General features: G+C 41.1%; 1 protein-coding gene across 8 annotated transcripts in view; it reads left to right on the top strand.

The window, feature by feature from the left end:
- Positions 1-18,664, top strand: part of plch2a (phospholipase C, eta 2a) — an 80,462-nt gene that overhangs the window by 46,632 nt on the left and 15,166 nt on the right. For 6 of the 8 annotated variants that reach the window (XM_057326840.1, XM_057326841.1, XM_057326839.1 and 3 more), the window contains 5 exons: positions 13,253-13,399; positions 13,712-13,955; positions 15,181-15,310; positions 16,319-16,489; positions 18,318-18,411. In XM_057326840.1, the coding sequence (XP_057182823.1) occupies positions 13,253-13,399; positions 13,712-13,955; positions 15,181-15,310; positions 16,319-16,489; positions 18,318-18,411 (786 nt within the window). Of the gene's footprint in view, positions 1-1,339; positions 1,717-13,252; positions 13,400-13,711; positions 13,956-15,180; positions 15,311-16,318; positions 16,490-18,317; positions 18,412-18,664 lie in introns of those variants that run through there. The other 2 variants (XM_057326842.1, XM_057326844.1) reach the window with 2 other exon arrangements.

Raw genomic sequence — 18,664 nt, 5'->3', positions numbered from 1 at the left:
ATTATGCAACAAAAAAAACCTAGAAGTGATTTGTTATTGGTGGCTCATGTATGGCACAGTGAGTTTGATCTCTATTGTGTGTTCAGCATTATCAGCTCCTGAAGGAACTCAACCTCAAGACTTTTGATATCTTGTATGTAGTTCTCTTTCATTTCCTTGAAGGTGTAGTCCACCCAAAAATGACTTTGCATTATTTACTGCCTGTTATAAACCCTGTTGTTGTTGTTGTTTCGTTTCCTTAATTCGTGGAGAATTTTCTTCATACTTTTGAACACAACAACAGTTCATAGTTATCTATGGAAGGTAATTCCTGCCAAATGTAAATAAATGAATTAAAGAGAGGTTTGCTGACCAAGCTTGAGTATGTGATGAGTTGGCAGTTAGAATGGATTGATAGATGCGACAGAAGTATGTATAAGGGTTATATTAAGCAAATTACACTTCAGATGCAGTTCAAGCATTACTGTGTCACAATGCTCACTTGAAATCATTTAGTGCTCTTATGATTATAACTACAAAACCTTCCCTATAAAAGAGTGTAAGATATTTGTATTGCGTTACTATTTTTGCGCGAGCATTAATAAAAACCTTGGTAAAAATGTATTTGCGATTTCTTTTTCACATTTGCCTTTTCATTTAAAGATTGGCAGTCTTGCCTCGAGATTTTAGTGAAAATAAAATGTCAAATCACCAATTGCGTTTTCTTCTTCAATGTGACAGGAACAGCGCATTGTCACTGCAAAAATGAAAATAAAATAGTTGCATTTTATTTTTCATGTTGGCACATATTGTGCGCGCAGTTATGTATAATGAAATTGTTAATCTGGTGTTCAATTTTCTTTTCATCATTAAATGTATTTATTTAAATTTGTCAGGAATTACCTTCCATAGGTATCATGCCTGTGAAGATAAAAAAGAAAAATCTAACACAAAATCATGAATATGTGGACATCCATATAAATAACATGAACTTGTAATCAACAATATATAGTAGTTAATGTTATGATACAGTTGATGGTGTTTATGTAAAAGTATTGTTTATTGTTAGTTCAGTCTCTTGGAGGTGTGTTTTGCGTCACAGTGTGTGGTTTGGAGAAAGCAGATTTGTATGGAGTGATGTTAGAGATGTGCTCGAGAGAGTCGCGTGTCTTTGTTCCAGCGAGGAAATAACGACTGAATCTTCCTTCACCTCCATGTCTCCTAAAGCTTTCTGTCCTGAAGAGACGCGCTCGCTGAGCAGCGCTGAATAAAACATGAGATGAGAGAAATCCCCATCACCTCACTCACGCTGCTCTTTCTCTTTGTCTCTCGTTCATTCACTCACGTGTGTGACTTCAGTTCTCTGGCCGTCCGTTGAGCTCCTTTTCCTCAGCCGCATCCCGCCACGCCGAAGCACTGAAGCAGCCTCACACACACACACACACACACGCACACGCACACACACACACACGTGGCCAGATCTCCTCATACTCTCCACAGCACACACACACACGAGACAGACAGAGAGAGAGGCTAAGAAAAGAATGACATGAGAAACAGGATCAGGTGCTTTGCTTTCTGCTCTTGAGAATGAGATGCGTTCAGTGGTTCTCCTGTGGAAGAGGTGCTCATGGGATTGTTCTCACACATCTCTCCAGCTCTCGCTAGCACATGGAGCGTTCTCTGGGTGAATTATGGAGGATTTGAGCAATATCAGGAGTCTCAGTCCAGACAAAGGTAAGCTGTCTTACATTTCATTGCAGAACACAAAGAATAATGGTGGGGGTTGTTGGGTAGGAGTTTTCTTGGACGTCTCGTTCTTCTCGAGGGATTCTTTCTCTATATTCTCATCTCTTGTTTTATTTCTGGCTGTGCCTGTCCTTTACACCACACGGCGTTTACAGACGCACTATTTTATTCCTAAGAAAATGACTTTCCCCATGTAGTCCAGTGGAATGTGTTAGATTAAAGAAGTGATGTCATCTTTCATCATGCTCCAGTCATCGTTACATGACGTGATTACAGTATAAACTTCACATGCTCCTTTCAACTCCTAAAGTCACTTTGAATGTAAGCGGTTATAAAATCATCTAGATTTGATGAGAAATGTTTGAGTTGATATTGATGATATTGACTTTTGATTGCAGACTTGACAGATCTGAGCTCAGTTTGACACAGTGACCAGGTTTACATGGACAAGAATAATCCGATATTAACACGATTAAACAATACTCTGATTGAGAATGGAGCATGTCAACAGAGGTTTTTGATTCGCTTAATCCGTCTAAACTCATAATGGTAGTGAACACAAATGGAATTAAGACGGGTGGAGTACTCCTGTTTTAGTGGCATTATGGAAGTGCGGTATAGACATGTACACACCTTAATCGCACTATTAGCGGCGCGTAGGAACTTTGCGACAGGTTACACGCACGCACAGCAGTGGACAGCCGTTTCGTTTTACAGCAAACAACATGGCTTCAAGCAAGTAAGCACATTTTTGGTCCGAACGGGAAACAAGAAAGATGCCAACAATTCTAGAAAAGAAATGAAGTATGTGGTACCATGGCGAAGACCAACTGTTTGTTGATACATGGAATGATGGAGGGAAAGTTGAACGGCGTCGCTTAGGGACGTAATGACGGATGCCATTAATCCAACTATGTTCTTAATGTAAACAGCTTCATCGTAATATTAGCTTTCTCAGAATAAGGCGAATAATTCCATTACCGACGTCCGTGTAAACGTGGTCACTGTTGACATCTCTTCTCAAACATCTGTCAGATTTTCCTCAGGAGAGACAGATCTGAGACTCAAGACATTTCTACTTGCTCTCGGTTTAATCTTCTTCATGTCGTAGAGAAAAGACTGACTGAGAAATGAAAGCGGTCCCTGTCATCTGTGATTTTTCTTCTGGACATTGATTTGTTAGATTGGTTATGAAGGACATCTATAATAACAGAAAGGTGTTTAACAATGAAGAATCATTTATAAGAGTGTCAGTCTGACATGCCAGAGCTTTGCTTCGTGTTTAATACGATTTCTGAGCGTGTCCGGTCTGTTTACCCACAATCCCTCTGCTTTTCTGAGGCACGTCTGAGAGCTCGACAGACTCACATGGGTGGAAGTCAAGGGATCAGACTGTACATGCATGTTTATGTGTCGTCAGTCATGTCATTGAATCATTCATATCACGGGTGGTGTGTTTGACAGATCGGCGTGTGAACTACAGCGAGTCTGAAATAAACACAAGTGATGATAGATGATCGTGTTTCTGGATGGGTCACAGAGAGTAAAGTTGTTTGATCAGTAAAGTGTGATGTCTACAGCCGTTCATGTTCATCAGACGTGTGTTTCTGTCAGTCATGTTAAAGGTCATGTCCAGTCTGTCTTGAGTTGCTTTAGCACAAGCGTTCTGCAGTTCTTGTCTATAGTCTGGCTACTGAAAACTACGAACGACAGACATCTGACATTTGTATTCCTGTGGCCAGGATGAAAACCGCTCTTCTTCCATTTGCGTCAAATGTCTGGAGACGAAAGAGCTCGCAGTAGATGTGACGTCTCATCACTCCATGACTTCATGCTGTGATGATGATGATGATGTATGTTTGATTGACAGTTCATTCACTTCAGTCACACGTGCTGCTGCTCTCACTATCATCATCATCTTTTTATCTTTATTAAAACAGCAGTGTCTCTCGTTCAATCCAGTGTGTTTATAGCTTTATCAAGCGGCTTTATTACAGTCAATCTGATTTACTCTTTCCTCAATTCAAATCTATAGAGCGAACGTTGGGTGGTTTCATTCATTTTCATCTTCAAAAGTATCATCGCTCGCAGCGTTACATATCAGAATGAAGTCAGAAATGAGTGTGAGCTTGCAATGCATTGTGGGAGATTCACTCCTCCAGCACATTCCTTCCACAGTCATCTTGTTTAAGGACTTTTTATCAAACTTTTCTTTATAAAATTCTTGTTTTTGGATTGGCAATGTCATGTTGATATTTTACTATTGCTTTCCGACAGCATTAACAAAGAAAACAAAGAAAATAACACTTGAGTCTGAATCACGCATGTGCAGAGAGTGAGCAGAAACATCTAACCTTTCACACACATGTATTAAAGTGAACATGGAGGATCAGAAGATGATTGATGAGCAAACCTCATTCATCCAGCTGCCGCTGCTATTGAGAGAAATGCAGTGCATCTTTACCATACATGTGACATGACATCTGTGTATTCTGGAAATGCTCATTAATGACAACAGTGTCTAAAGAGCTGTGTTGAATGATGTCAGACAAACAAACACAGTGACTTCAAATGTGAACTCTGAGATGTGAAACTTTGAGTTTGTGGTTTCAGAACAGCTGATTTGAGTTCGTTCTATCAACTCTGGGTAGACTTACCTTGAGTCAAGCGCTTGCACCACGACTACACAAGCCATGATCAATGATCAATTCGCCATGGCAACGGCACCAAAGAAAGCAACATGGCGGCAGAAAGCGCTAGAGAGCGAGGCACACTTTCCGCTCTGCACACAGTGGATTTACTGATTTAACAATTAACAAATAGATAAATCTACCAAGAAACAAACAAATGAATCAGTAATGAATGAAACAAGAGAAATAATCAAACGATGCTCATGTTCTCACTCCGCATCAGTGCTGTAGCGATGAGTGAAAGACGTCATGGTGTGTGGGACACTTGTTAGTCCGTCAGACTCTGGTGTCAAAGTCAGACTGATCGTTGGTCTTGGGTTGGAACCCTGCTCAGAGCAGTTTTGGGTAGGAATGGCTGCACATCTAAAAGAATTCTTTATTACCTTCATCACTGCATTTGTCTGTATTTATTCATTTCTTTATTAAGTCGTTTCTTATCCTCCATAGAAAACTAGCATTTGTGAGAACATGTAAGGGAAAGAATCTGCTCTGATGTAAGACACGTACGGTGGCTGATGTTATTGATGTAAGGATGGATGAGATATATTTTGATATATGTAATTCACTGTAAAGAAAAGTGGTACAGTTGTAATAAAAATGCACAAGGAAATGACAAAATTCCACTCGGGTCCTAAATTGCTCTCCCGAAATCAAAGTACAGCCCTATGAATGAATGAATGCAGCCTCTTCATGAATCCTCTATAAAAGCACATATGGCATATAAGTCACTGAGACGCTCTCTGTGTGATCAAAATGCGTGAATGAATGAATGAATGAATGGAGGTACACCACTTGCGCTTTAAAAGGGGGAGGAGATGGAAAGAAACTCTGGGTTTACCAAAGAAAACCTGCTCCCGACCAGGTTAGGTTCACAGAGTACGTTACTATGGTTACTGACTCCGAGTAGAAGTGACCTCTCCTTTAGAAACGGGCTTGAGTTACCCCGCTCTCTCGGGTTTGACATACCGGAAAGCCCAGAGTAAACCAGGTTACAGTAATACACTCCGAGTTTTCACTAAACCTCCTTTCTGAAACGGACCTCTGATGCACAAGAAGCAAAGCAGAAGAAGTCCCGTCAAAAGAGCCAATCATGGATCTCTAAAGACTGCCGACTCTCTGGGGAGGAGGGGCTCCGTAGTGAAGGGATTTTAGTGGCACGGTACAGTTGATGTCTGCTTTAAGTGTTGGTCATAATTGGGTTGTTTTTAAAGATATCACATGACCACGGAGTGCAGCAACTTCTATAAAGACATTTCTTTTTGACAAAAGCCACTTTTTGTATTTTGGAATGATGACCATGTAGTAAGAGATGAATGTTTTGATTGGAAGCTGTGTTGTTGTGTTTATCAGTACGGTGTATGTGTGTGATGTTCATGTGTGAATCATCTCATGATCTCTGTCTGTTTCAGCCAAAAACATTGATGAGCTGACAGAAATGTTGTTCAAGGACTGTGTTCTCACCGTGTAGAACGTGAAAATAGTGTTGTATAGATCAAAGCTGACATGATCACTTTTAGGATATGTTTGAGCATTTTTCCACCTGTAATCTGCCACATCTGAAGTGTTATTCAGAGACACCAGCGACTGAAGCGCTGAGCTTTAACACCGTCTGAACGTCTCTTGAGATGGACACACTACATGTTTTCTCTGTGTTTACTCATCAAATAGTGTATTCGTCCCTGTCTGTTCACACTTACGCTTCTCTCTAAGGCTATACTAGACCAGACTGACTGAGATCTTGACGAATATGACATACTTCTCATACTTCTCGTGTTCTTCAGACTGTAGAGATCTGTGTTAGTCTAAGAGTTACAGTCACGGTTCTCTCTTCAGTCCTGAAAGACCTCTCGTCCTGTAAATTTGATAAGTGTCCCTCATCTGACAACCCGGATTCAACCCATCAGCTCTTCAGTCGAGACTCCAACACCTGAAGCAGGTGTGTCAGATAAAGGAGTAGGACTATACGTAACAGTGCCACATTTCTTTCGTCGTCTTCATTGATTTCCATGATCTTTATGAGCAGAAGAAATGCAGTCACACTGAATGAGAGCAGTTCACAGGAGCGTTTGAGCTGTCATCCCTCCCAAACCATCACCCGGGGAAGGTTTACCAGCAGGGCATTGAATCCTTTCCTGTGCGCTGCCATCTGTTCAGTCTCCTGCCCTCTGCACACGCTTCTGATCCCACACAACTCTTTCCTGTGTGTGCGTGCGTGCGTGTGTGCGCGTGTGTGTGTCACTTTCATCTGACACACAATTAGACAGGGCTGCTTGTTTTGGAAAGAACCAGAACACAATTAAAATGAAAGTTCATTATTTCAACAAGTCATTACTACTGTATGCATTTAGAATGTGGCTTCAGCATGAATTTGATTATTGACTGTTAAATCTATAATAATTATTGTCACAGGCAAATTATTTTCAACATAGCTGATGTATTGTATATTTAACCCCATTTCATGTTGCTCCATACTCTTCTTTTCATAGAATGAATACATGATATTCAATTCAAATGGATTTCTATACGACTTTTTACATTTTTGTGACATTTTTTCACAACGCGCAAAGCAGCTTTACAGAAAATACATATTAGCAGAGACAAATGTGTATATAGAGAAAAATCTGTGGGTAGTCGGTAGATATTTCTTTTGTAAGAAGCTGTGTATTTATATAACTCTAGGTTTTCTAGGATGAGTTCCTGTGTGGCCCAACAGATCTGTCAGCGTGCTCATTGCACCCCTGCTGGATAATGTCATACTTACACCTTGACAAGATTCCTGTTCACTGTCATTCTCAAGTACACATGTAGTCTCATTATATACATTCTGAGTGTGTTACTGGCATCAATTATGTACCTGCATCCATGACTTTAACGCTATATAGAGAAATCACTGCCTTTACACTGCACTCTTTACAGTTTTTTTCAGCTGCTAACAAGCATTGTTCAATACTGAAGCCACATCTTCAAAACTCTTCACACAGTCTGCATGAGCAACATGACTGTCGGCCAAACACTTCATCTCACCTCCAGAACTCACTCCGACCCACAAAACACTTCATACATGTCTCAAAATAAGATCATTCCAACATAACACTGACAACAATTCTCATTCAGAAAACACACATTTCATTCATAACATACTGACCTAAAAAACACTAACAACAAGGAGCATTACAGAAATGATGAACTTTATTAGTAAATGCTGAATTATTTTTCTCATAAATCAGTCTTTCAAATAGAATAACTCATTTTCACTTTAATGAATGTACTACAGAATTTAATCAGTCTTGTGACATATGCGTACAGTAAGTTTTCTTTGTTTATACAGTAGTACTTCATCTTTGAAAGTTACAGTATACAAAGGTGAAAAAAAAGAGGAAAAACGTTCCAGGGCTGCAATGATGATCAAAAAAAAAAGAATAAAAATGAATTCAACACATCAACAAAAGTACAGTGAGGGATCTAGTCGTCCCTCTCTCTTGCATTTGGCCACAAGTTCTCATCAATCTGATGTCTTCTCTGGCCATCGTGGAAAATACCGTCTGGAATGTCTAATTCAGTTACAGTATCATTAAAGGATGCTTGTCTCGCCTGTTGTTCTGTCACAACATTCCTACTGTTGATGCCACTGTTGAACGCGGCAGATTGGGTTGCACCCTTAGACCGCCTCTCTCAAAGAGAGATCATCATTTACTACATGATCAATAATCTCATCAGAGATCACGATGGCTCTTGGTCTCATGCGCTCTCCCTCTCTGAACCACTCTTCTTTGATCCATATTTCCTAACATCCCCTTTATAAATACAGTAAATCATGGTCATGAGACTAAAGCAGATCACAGGAGTAGGATTTCAGCTAAAATTGTCTATACTGTACGTAAAATAATGACTGCAGAAATACAACGCATTTGTCATCATTCTGTTTTAAAAGTGTTTTTAAGCATTTTGAAAGCAGTGTGTTAGCGATTGAAAAACGTGCTGTAAATTCATAGTGTTTTGCAGGTTGTGGACTATGAATGACGAAAGTGTTTGTGAATTTTGAAAAATGTGGTCACTGAATGCATTTTGTCTGAAAGCAATGAAAAATGATTGACAGTTTGGTCTGCACAGACGTCTGTTTTGCTGAATGTGTGAAGAGTTTTGAAGATGTGGCTTCAGTATTGAACAATGCTTGTTAGCAGCTGAAATAAACTATAAAGACCTGAGAGAGAGAGAGAGAGAGTCTATTACAGTTTTTCTCCATTGCTAACACACAATTGATGAAACAATTCACCATTTTCTGACAACTATAAACACATTCTCAGAACAATACACCAACTTGTACAAACCCCACACACATTTAGCAAAGGTTTGACCATGTTCTCATTCAGAAAACACAAACACACAATATAATGAACTGAAGTGTGGAGACGTAAAGTCGAGTAGCACACATTTATCCATCAGTAAACAAACTGATGACACACCAATCAGCATCTCAGGATCATATCAACAGCTCATGCTAGAATCATCTACAGGGCTTTATACTACAGTACTACAGGAAACATACAGTATAGTGACACTACACACTTTATACCAGAGACATGTCACTGTTCTGTATGCAGTAAACTGTAGCACGTCTACACCCTTTCTTACCCGTCCTGTATTTGTGCAGAAAATTCTGAATACTTGGACTAAATTGGGCCAAAGGTGCAGAGGATGCCATATTTTTTACATTGCCTCCTACTGACGAATGGCTTCACTGTATTGTTTCCTTCATCTTCTCCGGAAGTGGCTTTGGATAAAAGCATCTGCTAAATGCCTGAATGTAAATGTTCTTTGTGCAGTTGTGGACCGTATTGTGTTGCATGACCACTTCATATTGGTCTTCGGTCTTCATCTACTTTACAGTTGTGTAATGTTATAATTTTTCCTAAAGCTCATTCATTATCTTTTGTGTTGTATATTCTAGTAAACACTAAGCTGTCAAATGATTCTTGAATCCCGATAAGAGGTTTAGTAACAGTGTTTTGAATGGATCTCAGCCGTGTCCAAGACTGTGTTCAGTGTGGGTGATTTGAGGGCTTGTGGGAAAAGGGTGGTTTTTCAGCTAGGTTGAATGGTTTTGAGAAGAGAGCTTCATTTTGACCTGACAATAGGATGTTTGGGGAATTGGGTGAGATGTTATGGAATTGTGTTCACTGTTTTGAGAATACCAGGCATAATTTCAAGAAATGTGTTTAAGCAATCGAGAAAAACTGTATATTCAAACATACTGAACACAATCTGGTTTTGACTCCTACTGTATATTTAATTTAAACACACAGTTAAATATGCTCCGGTGTCTTCCATACAGCCATTATTCAGACACATTGATGTCTAATTTAGGACACAAGCAAACACACTAAAACTCTTCTTCTGGTATAGTGCACACTTGAGAGAGGACACAAGAGCAAAAGGGATTTTCAGTCATTAGGAAAGTGGGTCTAGCTGAAAACTAATGAGTTATCCTGAGACCACAGGAAAAATCCCTCTCCGTGTGTCCGTGTGCGTGCGTGCGTGAGTGCGTGCGTAAGAGACACTCCCAGCCTCCACACAAATGATTACAGTTCAACATTCAACATATCACTATGAATTGATGAAAATGATTGACATCATTCACCTGCAGACCTGACGTCTCCCTCGTCAGAGTATTATATATGAATGAGTCAACAACTGTTCTGTGTGTTCTACCAGAGTTTGTGCCTGAGTTTGCCATCTCTAGTCTGTGATGATGTCCAGCATGAGCTGTGGACATTAGTGTCATCATTAACACACATCACTGCTCGTCAGCACATTCTGTTCATATAGAACAATCAGAGTTGAAGTCAAATGAAAGAAAGTGTCTCTCCTCGTCAAACTGCACGTGTGCTCCTGAAATCATCCTATAGGAGCGTCATGAGTCCCAATGACCTGATTCACTATAACCGTCGCCAGTCCAGATCATATGTGAGGAATCAATGTAAATAAAACACTTCTGGTGTTAGATTTATACAGACGTTAGATGTGCCTCATGAAAGGCTTTGCTCAGGAAACATTGCCTTTTTGATTCTCGTAATAACAGATGAACCGAAATCAAGTCTCTGTGTCTCTGTGCTGTGTTTAAGCTTCTTAAATCCTCCAGACGGGGATTAGGCTTCTGAGGGGATTTGTGTGTCTGTTTGACAGGTGTTGGACAGTTGATAGCTCAAAGCATTCCATCAGAAGGACACGTGAAGATGATCTCGTGCTGAATCTGGTCTGTTGCTCAGGGTTCGGACAAACCAACTTTTCTCACCTTGGTGTGAGAATTGCTCAGACACTTTGTTGGAGTTTGTTGTTTGAGGTAAAGACGTAAAGGCGCGCGGGCGGAGAGATGTGTGCCGCTGGCGTTCATGCGGCTCCTCTCACATTAGTGGCTGAAGTGAAGCCCACCCGAGTCCACCGACCTCTGACCCCTCTCACCCGACAGCCTCCACACACACTGACTCTGTCACGGTTAACGGCAGCTTTCTTCTGGACTGAAGACACTTCTGCGAATGGATGCAGATGGACGCTTGGATTGTTTGGTAAGAACATGGACCTTCTCTCTCTCTTGTCTGATTTAAGATCAAGCCTGTTTGCCAGTCAATCACAGGTCAGCTTTACGGCAGATCCAGCTCAGGGCTGGCTAGTTATCTGAGTTTTTCCATGATTACAGTCCTGATAAGCATGTGCATATCCATAAATGTTTCACGAAGACATGAATTTCTGTTTTGGGTCAAGCTTTAAGTTTCACTACAGAAGATTGCGGATGACATTGACTGTACTTAAACATATTTTTTATTATTTTCACTGGTTTGTCTAAAAAACTGTACAGCCTTGTGATGGACAGAGAGACTCTTGTGTCTTATTATCAGATCAGAATCCACCTAAAGCCTTTTTTTGATCAAAAATCGCTTTTGCTTCCGTGATAAGCTGATGAAACTCGGTGAGAATGAGTACTGAAGGGAAGGCTTTGTATGGACGGGCTTGTGATGGACAGATTGAAGTGAAGTCAGTTCAGTTCATGTATACTACACGCTGGAGGAGAAGAAGTGAGAGAAGCAGCTGAATGTCACACAATGTCACTTGTGTACTTCTTTCTCTTTCTGGCCGACATTTGGCTTCATAGAGGCGTTCAGACGTCTTGACGATGGAGAGGTGACATATGGCCAATTGTTTCCCTGACGATGGAGCGTCCTCACACACACACTTCTGTCATCAACACCTTTCATTCTTGATCAAGAGCCGGCTCGTGCTGAAGCTCTTCAGTGTCGGTGACTGAAACCACTGTTCCTGAGTCAGCTCCAGAGCGCCATCGTCGTGAAGCTTCAAACTCTAAACCGCTTCAACCGTGAACCTGGTTTCCATGGCAACTGTTTCTGACGAACTAGAGGAGAGTTTGTGATCAGGCGGCACACGGGAACCACTTTGCTCAGCGCGGGATATATTCACAAAGCCTTTCGTCATGGCGCAAACAAAAACGGCTTCGGTCAAAGCCCGATTGCTTCAGCATCATCCCGCTGTTTATTCAGAAATAATGTCACATGAGCAAATCAGAGGAATTCACCGACATCCTGAGCAGAACGCACAACAACTTTCACTAAACCTACACAGGCAAAACCATTCGTTCATCCATCCACCCAAAAATACACTTACGGCCAAATAATCCAACTGCTATCATTTGTCCACCGCCAGTGTCTGTTATCACACCGAAGAAAGAAATGACTTTTTTTATTTTTCATTGGCTCATATAAGTTATAAAATATAGACGTGAATCCTTACCCTCAAATGTTTTAATTGCTTGAATCTTTCACCTTTTTTCAGCGAATGTTAAACAGCGGCTGAATCTGCAAATGCTGCTTGTGGCAGAGAATAAAATCTCATGATATGCTCATGACTAAACTCAGATCATCAGTGTTTGGCTTTGTAGATTTGCTTGTAAATGTATATTTTGAGAAATGTGTTCATGTAATGGACGTCAGTGGGGTTCAGTTGAGTGTTGTTTGATGATCGACATTCTTGGGAATATCTTCTTTGGGGTGAAAAAGGATGACTTTTCATTTTCGTCTGAACACTCATATCAGTGTCACTCATGTCAAATCCCAGATGAAGCAAAGATCATGCCTGTGTGGATGTTGTCATGATGACCATGTATTAAGTGTTGTGATTATTATATCATCTGTGTCTCTCTGTGCATCTGCTGTTTATGTAAGAGCAATCTGTTGTCTGAAGAAATGTGTCGTGTGATCTTCTGTTCAGAAATCCTGAGTGTATTTCTGTTTCTGCGATATTGTGACTCTTACCTAAGTGCAGGATGGTGGTGGCATCGTATCTGTAGTCAAAGCGTGCTCATACATCTACAGCGTACTGTGCTGAGGAGTTCAGTCTCAGTCTTACAGTGGTGTGTGATAGGAGCGTGTTGAAGGGAGTCCATCCCGTGTGTCAGACACATGAATTATGTTTCACGAGAGCACAATATGAGAGGTGAAACACACAATCTCTGTTGATGGATTGCATTTCAGTGGGTTCAGAAAGGTCACAGTAATGATTAGGGTGGCGTGTCAGATGTTTTGATGGATTGGTGTTTCTCTGAGAGATGCACACGTGTGCTGCTGATATAAACTCTGTTGCAGGAATACTGTGTGAAACGCTATAAATATCTGTGCCGTCTGTTCTGCTCTGGGTGTGAGCTGGATCTGACATTTCAAATCTCAAACATATTCTCAACATGTTCAGGGTACCAGCGCTTCTTTAAATGATGATTGAATGTGTTCATGTTATGACGCATGCTCTCTCTCTCTCTCTCTCTGTGGCAGTGGAGAAATGCATGAGCTGCATGCAGACAGGGACTCAGATGCTGAAACTGCGAGGTGGATCTAAAGGCCTGCTGCGCTTCTTTTACCTGGACGAGCACAAGTCCTGCATCCGCTGGCGGCCCTCCAGAAAGAACGAGAAGGCCAAAAGTAAGAGTCGTTCATGTGTCTCGTCCTCGCTCTACTTTTCTCTGTTGTGTATGAACCACTCACCTGAATTTACTTCAGATGGAGAAGAACAATGTTTCACTTGAATTCCTCTCATCATTCATGAGATGCCTTCTGAGGAGACCGCTCTGAGATCACAGATTGGATTATGTCACACGTTTAAGAGGAACATTTCAGTATTTTTCAGTCCATGAGTGCGTGCATCTGCTGCAGATGATTCAGTGTTTCAGGAGGTGCTTCATACGAGATGATGTTTGTATGTGGCCTTCAGTGTTCTTCCTTCTCGTCTCTCAGTCTCCATCGACTCCGTCCGTGAAGTGTGCGAGGGAAAGCAGTCAGACATCTTCCAGAGATATGCCGACGGCAGCTTCGATCCCAACTGCTGCTTCAGCATCTATTACGGTGAGCACATGGAGTCTCTGGACCTGGTGTCCGGGACGGGAGAGGAGGCTCGCACCTGGATCACCGGTCTGAAGTATCTGATGGCCGGCATCAGCGATGAAGACAGTCTGGCTAAACGTCAACGCACTCGAGATCAATATCCTTCAAGTCTCGTGAACACACTGCTGATAGATGTGGCTAGTTATACAGACTCAAATGCATCTAAACCTCCACACCTTTAACGTGTGACATTATACATTCAACTAACTAACTAACTCTTTCATCAGGAGGTCTTCAGAAATAAAACCATCCTGATATATGTGCTTCTGTACATGCAGTGAAAATCCATAACTACCCATAAGAGTGAGAGATCTACACCAGTCAGAATCCTCACTGTTACCATGGAAACATGAAATGCCTGAAAAGTGAAATGCCTGAAAAATGCAATCAAAAAATGACCACTCCCATGAAACACCGCCGATGTGTCCCTACACTCTCACTACTTACTTACTATAACTATTAACTGTGTATGAAGAGTTTATTTCCAAAATGACACAACTCTGTTTTCAAAAAATGTTTTGATGTTCTTTTATTGTGCGTTCCAATAATGTCAAATCAAACTGCAGTTGGTTTGTTTTGATTTAAGCCATAAGAACTCAAACAATACAGCTGACTAACACAAGAAAACCTTTTTTTCTCATCTCGATGATCTCATTTTGGAACCAAACTCTCATTGTAGACCTCTTCAGATGACGTAAACAACGCTGGTCCTGTTTCAGTTTTTAACACTGCAGTACATAAACATTTAAACCAAATACAACCAACACATAACCCTTGATAACCAAATGTTAAACAAATATTATAGGATTTAAAAAAAGATTACAATCTCAGGCCAGAAGTGTTTCTGGACCGGTGTTTACGTCTAACAAAGTGGTCTATATAAACTCCAAGCGTTGGCTTTATTAACCACACTGCAAAATATGACATTCTTACTAAGCATTTTTGTCTTGTCTAAAGAATCTAAACATTCTTAAATCAAAATACAATTACTTGACAAGAAACGTGACCTAAGATATTTGTTTTTTTGTTTGTTTTTACCATAAACTTGTTTTTCCTAAAACAAGACTAAATATCTTAGGTCACTTTTCTTGATTTAAGATATTTGTTCTACAAAACAAGACAAAGACACTTAGTGACAATTACCACACCATTACAAATACCATGGTGAAACTGCAGCAGGCACATGCATGATTTGAGGTTTCAGTGATGTTCGGCGTTTTATGGGATGTTCATTGTCGCATAACAGTGGTTTGTGTACTGTAAATCTGTGATGGTGTCTCTATAAAGCACATGAACATGATCATCTTAACTCGGAACATCACGTGGTTGAAGCAGACGTTCGCTGAGGCGGATAAGAATGGAGACGGATGTCTCAGCATCAGTGAAGTCCTTCAGCTCCTGCACAAGCTCAATGTCAACCTGCCCAGACAGAAGGTCAAACAGATGTTTAAGGTACGTGACACAGAACATCCTCACGTTCGCACGCTAATGCACAAAACCACTTTAACCTCACACATGATATAATATAGTCCTGTGAGTAAATCATCCATTCCTGTCACATATCCACACTTGAGCTGTCAGTCGTGTTTGTCCTGTGAAAAGAGTTTGACACGTGTGTGTGGAGTTTGTAGGTCAAGCCTCGGCGTGTGTGTGTGTGTTTCCGGGCGTGTGACATCACGTCAGCTGTGTGTAGGTCTGTAAGCTTCACGCTTCCCGTCTGTTGTAGATGGACACAGATGGCCTTCAGTGTAAGACACAGTCTGCTCTGTGTGACGGGACGGGATTTCTCACCTGAACGCTTTGGCTCTTAGTCTGAATTACAACCTGTGTGATTCTCGGTTGTGTGTTGAGTTCAGTGTGAACGTGTTGTTTGTTCTGGACACGTGTGATGGCCTGCTCATCTGCTCATTATGTGCGTAAACACAGCCATGTTAGGTTTGAGCTCCTCGTGATGGGAATACGTGTCTTCAGTGTCTGTGAGGCGTTTGGGGTTTTTCAGGCTTCTCTCAGGGAGCGCAGGCCAGGGTTTATTGTGGTCGCGATGAGACGAAGGGATATGACACACACGGCCTGGCAGGAGTGTAACTGTGACATTTGAGAAGCTCATCATACAGTCGCCAATGATCTGTGACTAATAGACACAGTCAGATCAGATCCACAAGCACATTTCTGTAAACATTTACCAACCGTTCTGAAATACTTGCATCTGTTATGCACGGAAAGGAAAGGGTCATTTAACCCTGTAAGCATGTGTTGTATGCTGTTTATAATATCTCTACTTGTGTTTCATTTCAGAATGCACCTCACACAGTTTAGAGAGTAAATCGATAATGATTGCAATTACAACTTTATGATGTTGTGTGGTTGTCGAACAACATTGTAATAACATTGCAGTAACGCAGTCCTAACATTGTTTTTTGAAGAGTATTGTTTAAATCCACCCGTTTGTGTGATGTGCAGGAGGCAGATACTGATGATAATCAGGGTACGCTGGGATTCGAGGAGTTCTGCTCCTTCTATAAGATGATATCAACACGACGAGACCTGTACCTGCTGATGCTCACCTACAGTAATCACAAGGATCACCTGGACACCGATGACATCATCCGCTTCCTGGAGACTGAACAAAAGGTGAGGCACAAAGTCCGTCAGTCCTCTTTCACACAACTCAACGAGGCTTGACTCATGACGGCTCACGCTTCATAAGAGCTGTTTTCAGCGCTCTGGAACACTGAGACTACATCAGTAAGACCGCACCTAACCTAATGATAAACGCTTAACCACACAATGTGATTACAGGAAAATGTGTTTGATTCACTTCGGTGTCTGTCTGAGCACAGAAATAAGATCAGCCGGCTTCACCTGCCAAAACCACAAAAATATCCTCTTCCTCTCACACATCCACTCATGGACGTCTGCATCTGCTGCTTTAAATCACATCATCACCACTCAAAGAATCATTTCATGTATTTGATGGAGCTTTATGTTTCTCTGAGTTTTTTGATTGTAGATGATTTTACAGATCCCCCATATAAAGATAATTCTGAATATATTTATGTAGATTGAAGTGGATTTACTCATATTTTGAGAGTGTACAGATAACATTTAGAAAATTATCATTAGCCTAACAGGCACATGTGGATTTCTTATTTCTTTATTAAAACTTCAGTGCTTATACCTCAGTAAGTTGAAATTTCTAATGATTCCGTGTTTTCTCTTTTATTCTGTTGGGGGCGATGTTCATTAACCCAAGTACTGTAACCTTGTTTATAAAATCACCTCCAGTGCTAAATGTTCTTATTACTTTAAATGGCAAATTTGAAGTTTGATTCCAGTGGTATCTGTCAGAAATAACGTTTCAGGCGTTCATTAAAATCCCATTAAAAAGTTGGTGTACAGCCGGCTGAGACGCAATTACACTGAGATTAAATGCAAGAAAAGCCCACCATGAAATCTCACATCATAACCCAGAAAACCAGCGTCTCACGATGACCTTTTCACCACACTCACTCCAGTGCTCACCGGCACCAAGACATCACACACACGCACACACGCACACACACACACACACACACACACACACACACACACACACACATGTCTGGTTTATTATCTCCGTGGGGACAGTCCATAGGCGTAATGATTTTTATATTGTACAAACCGTATATTTGATCCCCTAACCCTAAAGATCATAGAAAACATTTTGCATTTTTAGATTTTAAAAAAATATTATTCTGTACAATTTATAAGCTTTTGTGCTCATGAGGACCTCAATGTTGGTCCCCACAGTGACACGAGTCCCCATGTGTTGGTGTGCATTCAGGTTTAGGTCCCCACCGGGATATACAAACATGAAGACACACACACATGTTGGGTTTCCATGTTTTATGGGGACATTCCATAGACTCAATGGTTTTTATACTGTACAAACTGTATATCATATTCCCTACCCCTAACCCTAACAATCACACACAACTGTCTGCTCTTTTACATTTTCACAAAAGTTCATTCTGTATGATTTATAAGCTTGTTTCCTCATGGGGACAAAAAATGTCCCCACAAGGACTTTGGATATTGCCATCTTTGTGGGGACATTCTGTCCCCATACTGTAGGGTTTACCAGGTACACTCACACACATGCGCGCGCACACACACAACCATTAAATCATTTTTTAATATGATGAAGAACACAGTGGTGAGAATGCAGCAGAGCAAAGCGTTTTATGATCCGCTGTCAGCTAATAATCACTGACAAATGTGTTCATGTAGCATTCAGTTGACCGTGATATCCCAGCATCCCCTGCTGCATTCACTGGAGGAAACATGTGAATGATTGACATGGATGAGAATGTCATCGACTCGTCCGTTCATGTAGCCGGCAGCTGTGGTCTTTAACCGTCACAATAACACAGAGCCAGAGACTTGAACTGCATGCTGTGGATGTTTGCTTGTGTTTCAGATGACCGGCGTCACAAAAGAACACTGCCTTGAGATTGTGTCCAAGTTTGAGCCGTGTCCCGAGAACCAGACCCTGGGCGTCCTGGGGATAGACGGTAAGAGTCTTTTCATCGCTCATCACACACCACATCAGAGCCGTTCACAAGGGCTTATGTAAAGCAAACCTTGAAGTCAATAGTTGACGTGCAGTAAGACTATAAAGATGCTGAAATGAATCTAGCGTGTCCTGCTCTCATATATCAGGAGAAATGAATCTGACTTCTGCAGACTTTGGTGTTTTTGAGTGCAGTTCGACACATACAGTTGAGGAAACAACCACAGAAACATTCTCCATTTGATCTTGGCGAA

This window comes from Triplophysa rosa, unplaced genomic scaffold (assembly GCF_024868665.1).
Source record: "Triplophysa rosa unplaced genomic scaffold, Trosa_1v2 scaffold139_ERROPOS793776, whole genome shotgun sequence".
Taxonomy (NCBI): Eukaryota; Metazoa; Chordata; class Actinopteri; order Cypriniformes; family Nemacheilidae; genus Triplophysa; species Triplophysa rosa.
The sequence above is the reverse complement of the archived record's forward strand: the minus strand, read 5'-3'. Positions and strand labels throughout refer to the sequence as shown.